General features: G+C 42.1%; 1 protein-coding gene and 1 long non-coding RNA gene across 13 annotated transcripts in view; one reads left to right on the plus strand and one right to left on the minus strand.

The window, feature by feature from the left end:
- The window catches only part of LOC117669106 (uncharacterized), a 59,333-nt gene that overhangs the window by 39,312 nt on the left and 5,659 nt on the right, over positions 1-14,362 (plus strand). Inside the window, exon 3 of one of the 2 annotated variants that reach the window (XR_009622843.2) lies at positions 471-605. The exons of the other annotated variant lie outside the window; for it this stretch is intronic. This is a non-coding gene — a long non-coding RNA (uncharacterized LOC117669106). Of the gene's footprint in view, positions 1-470; positions 606-14,362 lie in introns of those variants that run through there. 2 annotated transcript variants of the gene reach the window in all.
- Positions 974-14,362, minus strand: part of PLEKHA4 (pleckstrin homology domain containing A4) — a 78,424-nt gene continuing 65,035 nt past the window's right edge. For 5 of the 11 annotated variants that reach the window (XM_034423246.3, XM_034423245.3, XM_034423247.3 and 2 more), the window contains exons 19-22: positions 9,341-9,423; positions 8,126-8,287; positions 7,450-7,615; positions 974-4,388 (exon numbers count right to left, since the gene is read on the minus strand). In XM_034423246.3, the coding sequence (XP_034279137.1) occupies positions 3,790-4,388; positions 7,450-7,615; positions 8,126-8,287; positions 9,341-9,423 (1,010 nt within the window). In that variant the 3' untranslated portion in view covers positions 974-3,789. Of the gene's footprint in view, positions 4,389-6,122; positions 6,377-7,449; positions 7,616-8,125; positions 8,288-9,340; positions 9,424-9,487; positions 9,541-14,362 lie in introns of those variants that run through there. The other 6 variants (XM_087893915.1, XM_034423248.3, XM_087893916.1 and 3 more) reach the window with 2 other exon arrangements.

Genomic DNA, 14,362 nt, shown 5'->3' on the forward strand with positions numbered 1-14,362 from the left:
GCATATAAATTTCATTAAATAAATAAATAAATAAATAATAGGGATTGCCCCATAGAACTCTAGATGCAGGCAAATGCCTAAGCTACAGGATATGTTACCCTGGGCTCCTATTGGGAAAAATATGTTTCAGTATTCTCCAAATTGCAGAACCACATTTTGGCAAATTCATTCTCTTTTCAAAAGAATTTTCTCAAATAAGGCTCCACTTGAAAAACTAGGAAACCAAAGGAGATAGCTGGAACTCTGTTCCTGGATTATTACTGTCTAAAGACAATATAATTTGTGGATAGAACGTTGCTTTGAAAAAAAATGGCACATGCCAAAAGACTGAAGGGGAAAGAATGGGATGAATTGGCCAAAATGTCATTGTTTCATCGTGTTTTCTAAGAATATAATATATGTTCCCCCAAGATTCAATTATTCCTATTTGTTTTGTTTCTTCTAAATGTATGTGGTGGGTTGCCCCACAGTTCTGACCGGTTCGCAAGAACTGGTAGTTAAACCGGTGGGAGGCTCCGCCCACTAACTCGGACGTCATCAGAAGTGATCTACGCATGCGCAGAAGAGCACGCGGGCATGAGCATGATGCGAACCGGTAGTAAAGGTAAGTAGAACCCACCCCTGAAATGTATGTGTATGTATATATAAAGGGGAAATTGGGTGAAAAGTATTCATTATTTGTTATTTGTAAGTAGCAGGATCTGTACATTTAAAAAAATCTTTATGTTCTAAAGCGAATTTATAAAGAACAGATAAACAAATTATTTGGACCAGGAAGCAGTGTAGCTAAATTAGAAATAGGAAGGAAGTCCCTTACTAGACATTGAAGTTAACTGATTTCACTTATTTGGAATGTTGAACAAGTTTTCAGATGTTGGTTTTTAAAATCTTTCCTCCTCAGCTTCAGAGTGGGTAGCTGTTCTCAAATTCTAATCTGTCAGCATCATTCAATGAATAGGCAAAGGCTCAGAGATACATTAAAATGTTTATTGATTATACAAATTGGAATAATTCACACATGGAAAGGCTTAGTGTTTACATGTCTGAGGAAATTCCCGCAGTAGCTGACACATTCTCCTTAAATACAGTAGAAATAGTCTGATTCTTAAAAGAGAATTATAATTCTGCATGGGAAGACAGGTGCCTCAACAGAGCAAGGAGCTGTTACAACAGGAAACTTTGGCTGCTTTGTTTAGATTCTTGAGCTTTTGTGCTCCAGGATAGGTTTGGGGGCTATTAGTTAACTTTCTTATCAAAGTCTGTACAAGAACCTTTTAGACAAATTTCTCAGCTAATTTACCTCAGCGATGTTGGTGTTGTGGCTAAGTACGACCTGCTGAATCTTTTGGGACTGTTAGAAAGACTTTAAGGCTGGTGGATAAGTCCAGACAAACACGAGCTGGCACCCAAGAATTAGAATTTCTGCTTCTCTTTGCTAATCTCTACTGGTTGCCCACATGTTCTAGCCTAGCCATCCCAGATTTAATCTGGAACAGCTAGGGAGTAATGGACCCACTGCAACTACAATATAATTTTTTTTCTTCCCATCTGATTCTTGAAGATTGGTTAGACAAGTCCCTGCAGTTTTCTTGGCAAGTTTTTTTTTTTTCAGAAGTAGTTTGCCACTGCCTCTTTGTTTGGGCTGAGAGAAACTGACTGGCCCTAAGTCACCTAGTTGGCTTTGTGCTAAGGCAGAGCTACAATTTACAGACTTCTGGTTCCTACCCTGATGCTCTCACACTATGGTAACCCTGTTTAATTCTCCAGGTAGCTTCCAAGTAAGCAACTCCTTCATTTAGGTTCCTACATGAAGAAGTTGTCCATCATTGTCAATAATTCCTCACTATCACTTTTTCTTCTTCAGCTTTTCTAGCTGAAGCCCTTTTCCTTGTGTCATTTTTTTTTTCTGAAACCACTCCAATGCCATTCAGTGTATTCTCACTTCCCACACTTCTCATCACTTTCCTGTTCATTCCCTTACTGACTTCTCTACCTTTGTTTGCTGCAGCTCTAGGCAAAATGACATGTCCATTCTGGTCAATAACTATGGGATGTGTTCCTGCACAGGCCACTGACTGTTTATACTGGGAACAAGTCAGCCAGTCTTTTGAGTTGCCTTCAAAATATAAATCACTGCCTTTGTTTTAAGAGGCACCAATTTTCATGAGAAACATTCCTTGTGCTTGCTAGGACAGATCCAAATGTTTTTTCAATACAGCCATTGCCCAATCATTCTCCCCACACAATCAAACTATTCTTTCTCTTTCCAATTGGAGATAAAACTCCCATTCACAGATCTTAGTGGCGGTTTCCTTGCAATGTTTTCTTCTTCTTATGCAAGTACAGCTGCTTCTTAAGTCCTCTAGAAGGAGAGCTTACATTTTGATAGGGCATTCCAGGAAAATAATCCTTATCTCTGAAACCCCATCCCTATTTACAGAAAAAAAGATATCCATTTACAACCCAAAAGACAACCTTAATAAAACAAATTATGAAAAGAAATAAGCAATTGCTGGAAAAAAAAACCCTTTGTGTTCCTACATTCACCCCCAGGGATGCTCAAATAACTTCCATGCTGATATGAAAAAGAGCTTTTTTTCCCCCTCCCCAAATTGCGGTCTGAGAATTGAATGATGTTTCAAAAATGACAACAGCTCTGAAACATAGGTGCTTGCAAGATGGAATGAGAAATTACCTCTCTTGAAGCCAGAAATTTCTGCAAAGTTATAAGCAAAAGTAAAATGTGAGTTCTAATCCCACCTTAAGCATAAAAGCTGGCTCCGTGACTTTGGGACAATAACTATGAGATGGTAAATTCTAGTCCCACTTTAGGCATAAAAACCTGCTGGATGACTTTGGGCCAGTCACTCTCTATCTCAGCTCAACTCACCTTACAGAGTTATTATTGTGGGGAAAATAGAATGGAGGAGGAGTATTAGTTCAGTTTGCCATGTTGAATTATTTATAAAAATAATAAAGGTGGGATCTAAAGCTGCATCTTTTTTAAAAAATGCAGAAAGTATTAGTATCATCCAACTAGGATGTACAGTATAATATGCCTTTGGAATGGATTTGTTGAATATGAATATCTGCAGAGACCAATAGTCAGGAATATCCACCGATGTCTATCTATTTATCAAACATTTGTGGTAACCTTATTTTTTAGGAGTTTCCCACTATAAACAGGCATCAGTACATGGATACCTTAGCTTTTTTTTTTTTTTTTCCTTAAAGGGAAAACACTTCCTGAAGCAATCTTGGTGGATTTTGACCTCCTAAAAGAAATAAGAGCATTCTCTGCCACAACTACTAAACTTTTTGAATACATATGGATTTGAAATGGGGTGCTCCCATTTCCCAACCCAATATATAAATCTGTAGACCAGTGTTTCTTAACTTTAGCAACTTTAAGATACCTTGAAGCCCATGTACCTTGAAACTGCCAAAGTTGAGAAACACTGCTATAGACCAAGACCACAGAACTCATCGTGATTTATTTCTGGGAGTGTCTAGGACTGCAGCAACAATGAAAACTAAACCAAAAATAAATCATGATTTTTCTAGACAAGATGAGTTGGTGAGAAAGTAACTGAGAAAATTTGATTGGGAAATACAGATGATATGCTGGAGACATTCACATGCAGGAGATATGGTGTTTCTGATCTAAAAGGCCAAGGTTTTATCTGTTCTTATTTTGAATATTTCTAGGATTTAGAGTAGGCAACCATCTCCAGGGACTTGCCCCTATTCTTTTATGACACTTTAGATCTTCTCTTCATCCGACTTTAGTTAAAAACTTGATTTTATCAAGGTGACCTTAACAGGCTGTGCCATTTCTCCAAAATATGCTGCTACCTGTTGAGGCTCACCTCTCCAATGGATGCATCTACCATTGTTTAGGCTTGGATTGCCGACTAGCTTTTGATCAGCTGCCCACATTTCTAAGTCCCATACAGGAGGCAGAACCCAATTGGCTGTTCTGCAAAAACATGCATTCCAATTGGTTGGCTGAGGCAAAGGTTCCTCCCAATGAGGATCGCCGAGTAGGAATGACTCCTCTCTGGCTGGGTCAAGCAGGTGGGATGTCGGCTGTGGAGTCTTCGGCTTGGATGGCAACCAACTTTCCTCGCAAGGACAAGGCAAGGACCAGTCAGAAGCTTCTGAGGCACTGAACATTGCTTTGGTTGCTTGGGCTGAAGCTGGCACCTGATTTGCAACTTTAGAGTCAGTGCTACAGCTGGGACTCTGAGTAATCGTTTGATTGTGTCCAGCTGTTGTACTGCTAGAGTCTAGCTTTATGCAGGTGCCATCCCCAGGAAAATAGTGATGATTCAAGCCATCTTCTGAGGCAAGCAAATCATCTAGGGAGGAGCGAGAACTGGTCCTTCCTGGGGAGAAAAGGACATGAACTAAATTAAGAAATCTTGATCTACCAAGCACTCAAGCTCTGTGGACAATAGGCATAATCACTTGACATATAAGATGGTCAATAGTTTCAGTAAGAGGACAACATTATCCAACATTGGCTGATCTGGAAGCTAAGCAGAGTCAGCTCTGATTAGTAAGTGAAGAGGGGAATGGCCAGAGAATCACAGGGCAATTGGCTAGAGTAAAGATGCTGGATTGTGTCTACCAGACAAGGCACCCTTAATAAAGTATTGTGAGCTACTACTTCATTCACATCTTCTGGGAGACAGCAGAGCCTTAGCTGCAAGGCCCACAAATGCCAAAGTCAACTCTGATTGTGAAGCTAGAAGACAACCACAAATCATATTTTTAAATTTCTAACAAGCTGCACAGAAATTCAGAGGGCACCTGTGAATGAAATTGTGAAGGGGTGTTGCAGAAATAGGAACTTAAAAAGCTCTGATATGCTACAGTTCATGGTGTTGCCTCTTGTAAAAAAAAAAATACAGCAAGAGAAATCTAGAGATAGTCATCTCATTGCCGGCTTCAGAGAAATGGTGGGTGACTATTTGTGACTTTCTTTTTTTAGAGTTTGGCACAGAGCTGTAATTAGAAATGTCCTGAAGGCATAAATTGGTCATATAGGAGAGAGCAAAAATAAATGACAAAAAGCAGAAAGGATTAAACTAATCCCAGTCTACTGTAAACATTCCCTGGGGTTCCAGGCACAAGCCTGTGTTTTTATTATATTATGTAAGCAGTGATAGGTTTTCGTCTGGCATCTTGGATGGGCTTTATTTGCAAGTCAATCTCAGAGTTCAACAAACAATGAATGGTTGGTCCATGCAATGATAAGGGAGTAGTGGAACAACAATGCAGCCTCTGTAGCCTCGGCTTGAACATCCAGGTAGTCCTTGGCTTACAACCATCCATTTAGTAACCTTTCGAAGTTAGAATGGCACTGAAAAAGTGACTTATGACCAATCCTTGCACTTATGACTTGTAGCAGCATTCGCATGGTCATGTGATCAAAATTCAAGTGCTGGGCATCTGGAATGTATTTCTAGTGGTTGTAGCATCCCAAGGTCACATGATCACCATTTGCTCCTGACCAGTAAAATAAACGGGGAGGGTGGATTTGCTTAAGATCCACACAATTCACTGAACAACTGAAGTGATTCACTTAACAAACATATCCAAAACAGGTTGTAAAATCAAGCATGACTCATGCTTGGCAACAGAAATGCTAGTCCCAATTGTGTTTATAACTCTAGGACTACCTATACAGGGCTCCATGGCTTAAACAGAGTTGTATTTGCTCACAGTGTTAATTCATCTGCCTTTACTCAACTCATATGCATGCTGAAAGAGGGCTACTAGCTTGTTTTTAAAGCATTGGGCCCAACTTATTAGGTGAAAACTCTATGCGGCATCCTACATAGTACTTAGACTATACTAAAAAGGGCTACAGGCCAGGCTGGGTAGCTGAAAAAACTTTCTCAAGAAGGCAGCGATGAATTACTTCTGTATCGTTGCCAGGAAAACATCACGGATCTGTCCAAGTAATCACCAGAAGCTGACTCAAGGGAGCCTTTACTTTTTTGGTAAGAACACGTAAGTGAAAACAGTTTTATTATGACCTCTGCAGCTAACAAGGTCTGTATTGCGTGCAGGATTTTGGATAGGAAAACGGATTGACCATGGAAAAAGTCCAGGTAGTCTTTATACACAGTCTTTAGTCTTTATACACAGAGCCCTATATAAGGGAGATGGATGGTTAAGAAATCTGATGTATAAATAAATAGTCCTCAATTAACAATCATTCATTCAAAGTTATGAAGGCCCTTTCAGCTGGTCCTCAAGTTGTTTTGATGGCCATAGTTGTTATGGGCATGATCCAAATGTTTGAGAACTGGCTTGCAATTATGATGGTTGCAGTGTCCCATGTGATGGTCATTGGTGATCATCACTGCCAAGATCAAGCAAAGTCAATGAGGGAAGATAAACACAACTGGAACTGCTATCATAAATCACATGATGTCATCTTTTACAATTGTATCACTTAGCGATGGAGTTCTCAGTCCCAATTATCGTTAACTGAGGACTATCTATATCTGTTGGGAAATGGCTGACAGGAAAATAAAAATTATGACACTACAAAGGAAAATCACGTGAAGTTTAAGGCTCTTGGGCTGTATCTAACACAATGATGATGTCCTGGGAATGCCTTGGAAAATGTGTGAATAAGACATACTAGTGTCCAGAAACTATTATTTTATAGTTGGTTCTTGACTTAAAACAGTTCATTTAGTGACTGTTCGAAGTTGCAAGGGCACTGAAAAAAGGGACTTATGACTGTTTTTCACAATTATGACCATTATAGCATCCCCATCGTCATGTGATCAAAATCCAGACACTTGGCAACTGATTCATATTTATGACGGCTGCAGTGTCCTGGGGTCATGTGATCCCCTTCTGAAACCTTCTTATAAATGAAATCAATGGGGAAACCAGATTTACTTAACAACTCGCTTATTACCTTAAAAACTGCAGTAATTCACTTTACTGTAGCAAGAAAGGTCGTAAAATGGGGCAAATTTATTTATTTATTTACTTTATTGTTTTATTTGTCAAGAACGTATTCACTTAGCAAAGGTTTTGCTTAGGAGTGGAAATGTTGGGCTCAATTACAGCCGTAAGTCAAGGACTCTGTATGACTTGGCTAGTGCAAGTCAGAATAAGGCATTTACTTTCAGGCAAATAAAAGGCAAAACAGGAGAACTAAAGAGGCAATGGATAATTAAAGAGGCTGTAAGTTGTACCTTTTGGATCAGGTTTTGCAAAAAAAAAAAAACCAACCCAAAAATGTCGCCTCTAGGGACGATACCCTTGCCTATTAGGGATCTGTGTCAGGATTTTACCTACTTAGGTGCATCGACACCCTAACATGGAGCTATCTGGGGGGGGAAAAAACCAGGGGATCAAAAGGCAGGACATACACGCTTGGGACAAATAAACAAAGAAAGTGGCCTATCCTAGTACCTGTGAGGAGTTTTCCCCGCTGCGAAGCCTCGGTCGCCAGCGCATAGGAGAGCTGGATTACTCGCTGTCGCTCCCACTCAGGGGTTGGGGGGCACCGAGGAGGCTTGACTTCCCCAATTTGCATTCCCTCCTTGGGTGATGACTCAGGGGGGGCAATGGGGAGGGGCTGAAGGAGAGATTAAACGATGGGAGGGGAACGTGGCGTGAGCAACAGAGATGTAGCCCCAGCTCTTGACAAAGCACCCCTCGTTAACCATCTAAACTAGAAATTAAGCACCACACCATCCTTTCCTTCTGGTTTTGATTTACAAAGCCTGGAAGACAATCCTTCGGTTTCACTGGATAAATACGAAAAAATCACAACAACCCTTGGTGGAAAACCTTTCCTTTCCTCAGCCCCCACGCCCACCCCACCCAAGAGCGGGATGTAGCCCCCTTCACTCCTATCTCTGAAGACCCAGCTTTCTTTATCTGAACCTTCTTCTGGCTTCCCCTTAGCAAACCCAAGCGGCTGGGTTCCACCACAGCACGAGAAACCCTAGAAATCTGTCTTTCTCACACCCAACGTATTTTGGCTCCTCTCTGGGCCAAAGAACCTCTCTGTTTCACTCAAGCGTCCACCCAAGACCCCTGCTGCTCTCCTACGCTCCCCCTCCCCACAAGGCTTCACACCCACCCGGCTAGACCCATGCTTGAGAGAGTCTCGCCAGTGGCCCAAGGGTGTGGGCTGGGCAGCCTCAGATTTCCGTTTGGCCTGCTGGTGCCGCTGCATCCTGTCCAGCTGTTCCTGGGCGCTCATGCGGGACCGCCGAGGGACCGTCGTTTCGGAAGAGGCCACCTGGGGGTGAGGGAAGAAAGGAAGGTTGGGAGAAGTCACTGCCCAGGTGCCACACTTTTACCTGAGAAGGTTTTCTTTTCCTTTCAGTCCTTTATTACAACTGCAAAAATGAGTAAGCTGCACCCCAGGGTGATGGGGAAGCTATCTCAGCACCCTCTTTGTCTCCCCTGGATTGGCCAGGACCCTTTTTTCCATGAAGGGATGAAATTAACAGCTGTGCAGAAGCTGAAGTCATCTGTGGCATTCCTTTCAAATCGTAAGCCAGCTCTCAAATCAGGCCAATTTTCCAGTTCTTAAGGAACCATATATTGCATCTCCCTGCCCACTCCAGGGATACCATGATGTTAGAAGGCACATCCCTCATGGCTTCCAGGCAGGGAATAAAGAAATGTGTGGCCCATTGTTGAGCTGCTGCTTTGCCATGCTGGCATTCTTTTACCACCATCCACGGCCTTTGCCATCATTTGTGATTTGACTGCCATCCATCCATTACAACAGGATTGGGAAAACATGGCCCTTTTATGACTTGTGGACAGCATGGTTCATGGCTGGCTTAAGAATTCTGGGAGTTGAAGTCCACGTCATAAAAGGGCCATGGTTCCTCACCCCTGCATTACAACTTCATCCCTTTCCTCACAAATTCCAGAAACTGTTAAAACAAGTTGTTTTAGTTTTAGCTCCAAGAGCCACTGAATGTTCATGAACAGTTAGAAATTCCTAGAATGAATAAAATGACTATTTAAATCCCTTCAACTGCCATCCCTCATCAACCTTCCCCAACCAGATGTCTTGGAACTACAGTTCCCAGAATTCCCAGGTCACATCTGAAAACCACTAGAGGAGAGCCAGGATGGCATTGTTGTTAAGGAATTGGTCCAGATCAGTGTTTCCCAAGTTTAACATTTTGTGGACTTCAGCTCCCAGAATTCCCCAGCTATGGCCAGTGGCTGATTTGCTGAGATTGAAAAACACTCATTTAGCACTATGGAGAATCAATTTAACTCCATTCTCATGCTGCCTGGGGACTACTCGCTGTCTCTGATCCCAACCTACCTCACAGGATTGTTCTTTGGAAAAAGAAAAGGGAATGCTACGGATGAGACTTTTGAGCTCCTGGAGGAAAGGCAGGGTAGAACCTAACAAATAAATAAATAAATAAGCAAATGAGAAAGGCAGAATATTTTTGCCATCCCATCATACCTTGACAATGCTGTGTTCAGGACCTTCGCTTCCATGGATGCAGCCTTCGTGGTCTATGGAATGGAAGGGAAGCAAAGAAAAAAACAACAACTTTCAAGATTAAATTTCCTGTCTCTCTCAGTTTCTGCTTCCACACCGGAAGAAACCATTTGAGTAGGCAATCCAAGATCAAATCTTATAAATGCCATACTGTTAGTTGAAGGGCACTGAAGGATTCATCGTTCAATGCTAATGCAGATGACAGATGTATCCTGCTTGTCCCATGGGAACATTTCTTGACCAATGGGAAAGCAGCCTGAAATGGGAAGGAAAAGCGGAATTGTGGGTAATTTAAGGAATTAAGCAGGAAGAGATAAAAGGAGGTAGGAGATGACCTGGCCATCTTCTCAAGCCTTAATTACATTAAGATTATAATATTTAAGGAGATGCCTTTATTCTATCCTAAAGTGATGTGCAGGTAATCCTTGACAGGATTCAAAAAGATCTTGACAGACTTGAACGATGGGCCCTATCTAACAAAATGAAATTTAATGTGGAGGAAAACAAGGTTTTAAACCTGGGCAGGAAAAACCAAACATACAAGTATAGATCAGGTGAAACTTGGCTCAAAAACAGTAACTGTGAGAGGGGGCTTGGAGTTCTAGTGGACAATCACTTAAATATGAGTTAACAGTAGCCAAAAAAGTGAATTCAATCCTTGATTGTATAAACAGAGGCATAGAATCAAAATCACGTGAAGTATTAGCACCACTTTATAAAGCCTTAGTAAGGCCACATCTGGACTATTGTATCCAGTTTTGGTCACCACATTACAAAAAAGATGTTGAGACTTTGGAAAAAGTGCAAAGAAGGGCAACTAAGATGATTAAAGGCCTAAAGACTAAAACATATGAAGAACGGTTGCAGGATTTGGGTTTGGGTAGTCTAGAGGAAAAAAAAGGGGCTGGGGTGATAGCAGTATTCCAGTATTTGAGGGGCTGCCACAAAGAAGAGAGGGGTCAATTTATTTTCCAAAGCGCCAAGATTGGAAATCAATCAAGGAGAGAAGCAACCTGGAACTAAGGAGAAACTTCCTAACAAGACAATTAATCAGTGGAGCAGCTTGCTGTCAGAAGTTGTAGGTGCTTCATCATTAGAGGTTTTTGAGAAGAGGCTGGACAGTCACTTGTTTGAAATGGTATGGTCTCCTGCTTGCGCAAGGGTTGGAATAGAAGACCTCCAAGGTCCCTTCCAGCTCTATTCTGATTGATTGATTCATTGATTGATTCATTGATTGATTGACTGACAGGCTGACTTATGGCCACAATTGGGACAAGAATTTCTGTCCTTAAGTCATTGCAATTAAATGTAAGTCAAGTCAGACCTGATTTCATGATAATTTTTACAGCAAATATTAAGAAATCACACAGTCATTAAGTAAACCCAGTTTCCCTGACGGACATTTTTTGCTGGAAAATGGCAAAAAAGGTCACAAATTGCAATCACAACTTGCAACGATCATTGCAAATGGTAAATGTGAGCTGGTTGCGAAGTGACCGAATTGCAGTCACCTAACCACAGGGGTGATGTGATAGTTGTAAGTGTGAATAGGTCATAGGAATTTTTTCTGAGCCCATTGTAACTTTGAACCATTATTAAATGAAATGGCCATCGAGTCAAAGATCACCCATAGTCCAGGACTTTACCAGTTCATTCTGCTGTGTGCTGTTTGGAAGATTTGTTATTTCTGATGGAAATTTCCATTCTATTTTTTTTAAATGCATTATCATCTTCATTATTACTATTGATTATAATAAATCCTGTATTTATTTAGTCCTCGATTTACAGCAATTCATTTAGTGACAATGAAAAAAGCATTTTTCACACTTATGACTGTTGCAGCATCCCCGCAGTCAAGTGATTTACATTCAGACACTTGGCAACTGATTCATATTTATGACGGCTGCAGTGTCCCCAGGTCACGTGATCTCCTTTTGCGAACCTTCTGGCAAGCAAAGTCAATGAGGAAGCCAGATTCACTTACCAGCCGTATTACTAATTTAACAACTGCAGTGATTCACTTAACAAATATGGCAAGAAAAGTCGTAAAATGGGGCAAAACACACTGAAACTAATGTTTCACTGAGCAACATAAATTCTGGGCTCCACTGTGGTTGTAAGTCGAGGACTACTTGTATTATTAGTTCTAGTATTACTGCGGTTCCTGCTACTTTTACTGCTGAATGCGTTCGAGGGGACTCTTATTTGCGTTCGCAGCAAGCGCACCTTCACACCGCTTACGGGAATCATCCCCTCCCCCACCACCATCCTGGTTTGCAAAGCTGGAAACGTTGGGGACCTTTGTCCTAAAACAGTGATGGCTAACCTTTTCCGGGCCGAGTGCCCAAAGCACATGCGGACACCCGAACCCCCAAAATGCAATGCGTGCATGGCCCCTGTGCATGTGTCCTGCACATGCGCCCACTCCATACATGGCCCCCGCCTGCGCCATGCCCCCTGCACATGCCCCCATGTATGCATGGCCCCCGTGCATGTGTATGCGTGGCCCTCTGCATGCATCCCACACCCTGAGCATACACAGCAGAGACCCGAAGACCAGCGGGGTCGGCGGGAGGCATGCACGCATGCACAGCAGGGCTGAACTGGGGTGACAGATCACATGCCACCTCTGGCACGCGTGCCGTAAATTCACCAACATGGTCCTAGAGAGAAAAGCAAAAGCCGTATTTGGGAGTGGGAATGGAATGGAGGATGTAGCGCAGAAAACCTTATGATAAAACATTGCTGTTCATAGCAAATAAACAAAGGTTTAAACTGCTGTGGTGTTAGCTGCATTAAGAGTTGTAGTAGTGTAGTGGTTAGAATGCAGTATTGCAGACTAATTCTGCTCACACTGCCAGGAGTTCGATTCCTTTGATCCTGACCGGCTCAAGGTTGACTCAGCCTTCCATCCTTCCAAGGTCAGTAAAATGAGGACCTAGATTGTTGGGGAAAATATGCTGAAATATGTAAACCACTCGGAGAAGATTATAAATGTAAATCTAACTGCTGTTTTCAGGCCCACCATCGTGTCCTGCCATTCTGTTGGAAGTGGGGGGAGGTAGCTTGCTGGCATTTTTGCATGCTTTTGATGTAACTGCTGGGGAATTAGAAAGGTTGATTGCCTTGGGAGATGGAGCGGACTCCCTCCCAGCGGTTCCAAGGCTGTCATGCCCTGAGGGTGAACTGTTATCTGTGTAGCACCTCAGTGTTCTCAGAACAACTTTGCGGCATCACATTGGCTGCTGGTGGACTGGTCAGGAGAATTGGGCTTGGAAAAATAAAAAAATTGCTTTGTGCTTTGCATGGAACTTTTCAGATTCTGCCTTGTTTTCCTACAATCACTTTCTCTCAGTAAAAGTTCTTTTGATTGGACCGAATGGACTCAAGAGTCTTACTTTCCTGAAGGACCGGCTGGGGCAGCTGTTGCTATTATCACAATCAAAGCAAGAATGTGAAAGTCAAAAGCTCCAAGAATGAAACCTAATCAAATATCATGTGCATAAATATAAGATAAAGCTGCCTCAGCTGTATCTCATGATGTTGCCTTTAACTCATAATACATACCAGAGGCAGCCTGTAATGACAAGTGAGAATGACCTTGGGAGACAGGGAGAAGAGCCACAGTCAGGGGATGAGAGGCAGCTTAGCCCACAGAAGAAATGTGGGCATAGCAAATGTCTCAGAAGAGACCCTCCCTAGTTTCATGCACTGTGAATGGGTGGGAGGTATATGTACTCTAAGATTTGCAAAATTCACAGATACATGAATCTGGGTGGGTTACAAAGTTAAAAACACAAAGTGCCACCAAAAATAACCAAACCCATAACAACAAAACCATCAAAAGCTTCTTAAAAACCAAAACATAATTAGCAAGACAGCACAATGTGACTATCAATACAGCCACTCTAGAGTTCTCACTCCAAACATACCGGTAAATGACCTAGCCCAAATTATCAAACTTGGGATACATATTGCAAGGACCCAGCTCTCTGGAGAAGGTTCTGATGGTGCAATGGTTAGAATGCAGTATTGCACGCAAACTCTGCCCGCAGCCAGGAGTTCGATCCTGACCGGCTCAAGGTTGACTCAGCTTTCCATCCTTCCGAAGTTGGTAAAATGAGGACCCAGATTGTTGGGGGCAATATGCTGACTCTATAAACCGCTCAGAGACTGCTGTAAAGCATTGTGGAGTGGTATATAGCAATAGCACTTAGACTTATATACCGTTTCACCGTGCATTACAGCCAGTGGTGAAATCTAAAATTTGTTACTACCGGTTCTGTGGGCGTGGCTTGGAGGGGTAATGTGACTGGGTGGGCGTGGCCATTTTTTTTTTTTTTACTTTTAAAACCATTTTTTCTACAACCTCTTCGGCGAAGAGTTGTAAAAAAATGCTTTCAAAAGGCTCTGACGATCCCAGCTGAGTTGCCTGATTGGCAGAGGCTTTTTTAAAAAGTGTCTGCTGATCAGGTAACTCAGCTGGGATCGTCAGAGGCATTTAAAAGAAAAAAAAGGGTTTTTTTCTTTTAAAAGCCTTTGACGATCCTAGCTGAGCCGCGCGATCATCAGAGGCTTATTTTTTTACTTTTAAAAACATTTTTTCTGCCGAAGAGTTGCAGAAAAAATGATTTTAAAAGTAAAAAAAAAGCCTCTGATGATTGTGCGACTCAGCTGGGCATGGGGAGGGGGCAGTGATTTTTGCTACCTATTCTCTGAACCACCAGCCTCCATCGCTATTGGATCGGGCGATCCAGTCTGAACCGGGAGCATTTCACCCCTGATTACAGCCCTCTCTTAAGGGCTTTAGAGAGTCAGCATATTCGCCCCAACCAA

Source organism: Pantherophis guttatus, chromosome 4 (genome assembly GCF_059756535.1).
Source record: "Pantherophis guttatus breed Tessera chromosome 4, ASM5975653v1, whole genome shotgun sequence".
Lineage (NCBI taxonomy): Eukaryota > Metazoa > Chordata > Lepidosauria > Squamata > Colubridae > Pantherophis > Pantherophis guttatus.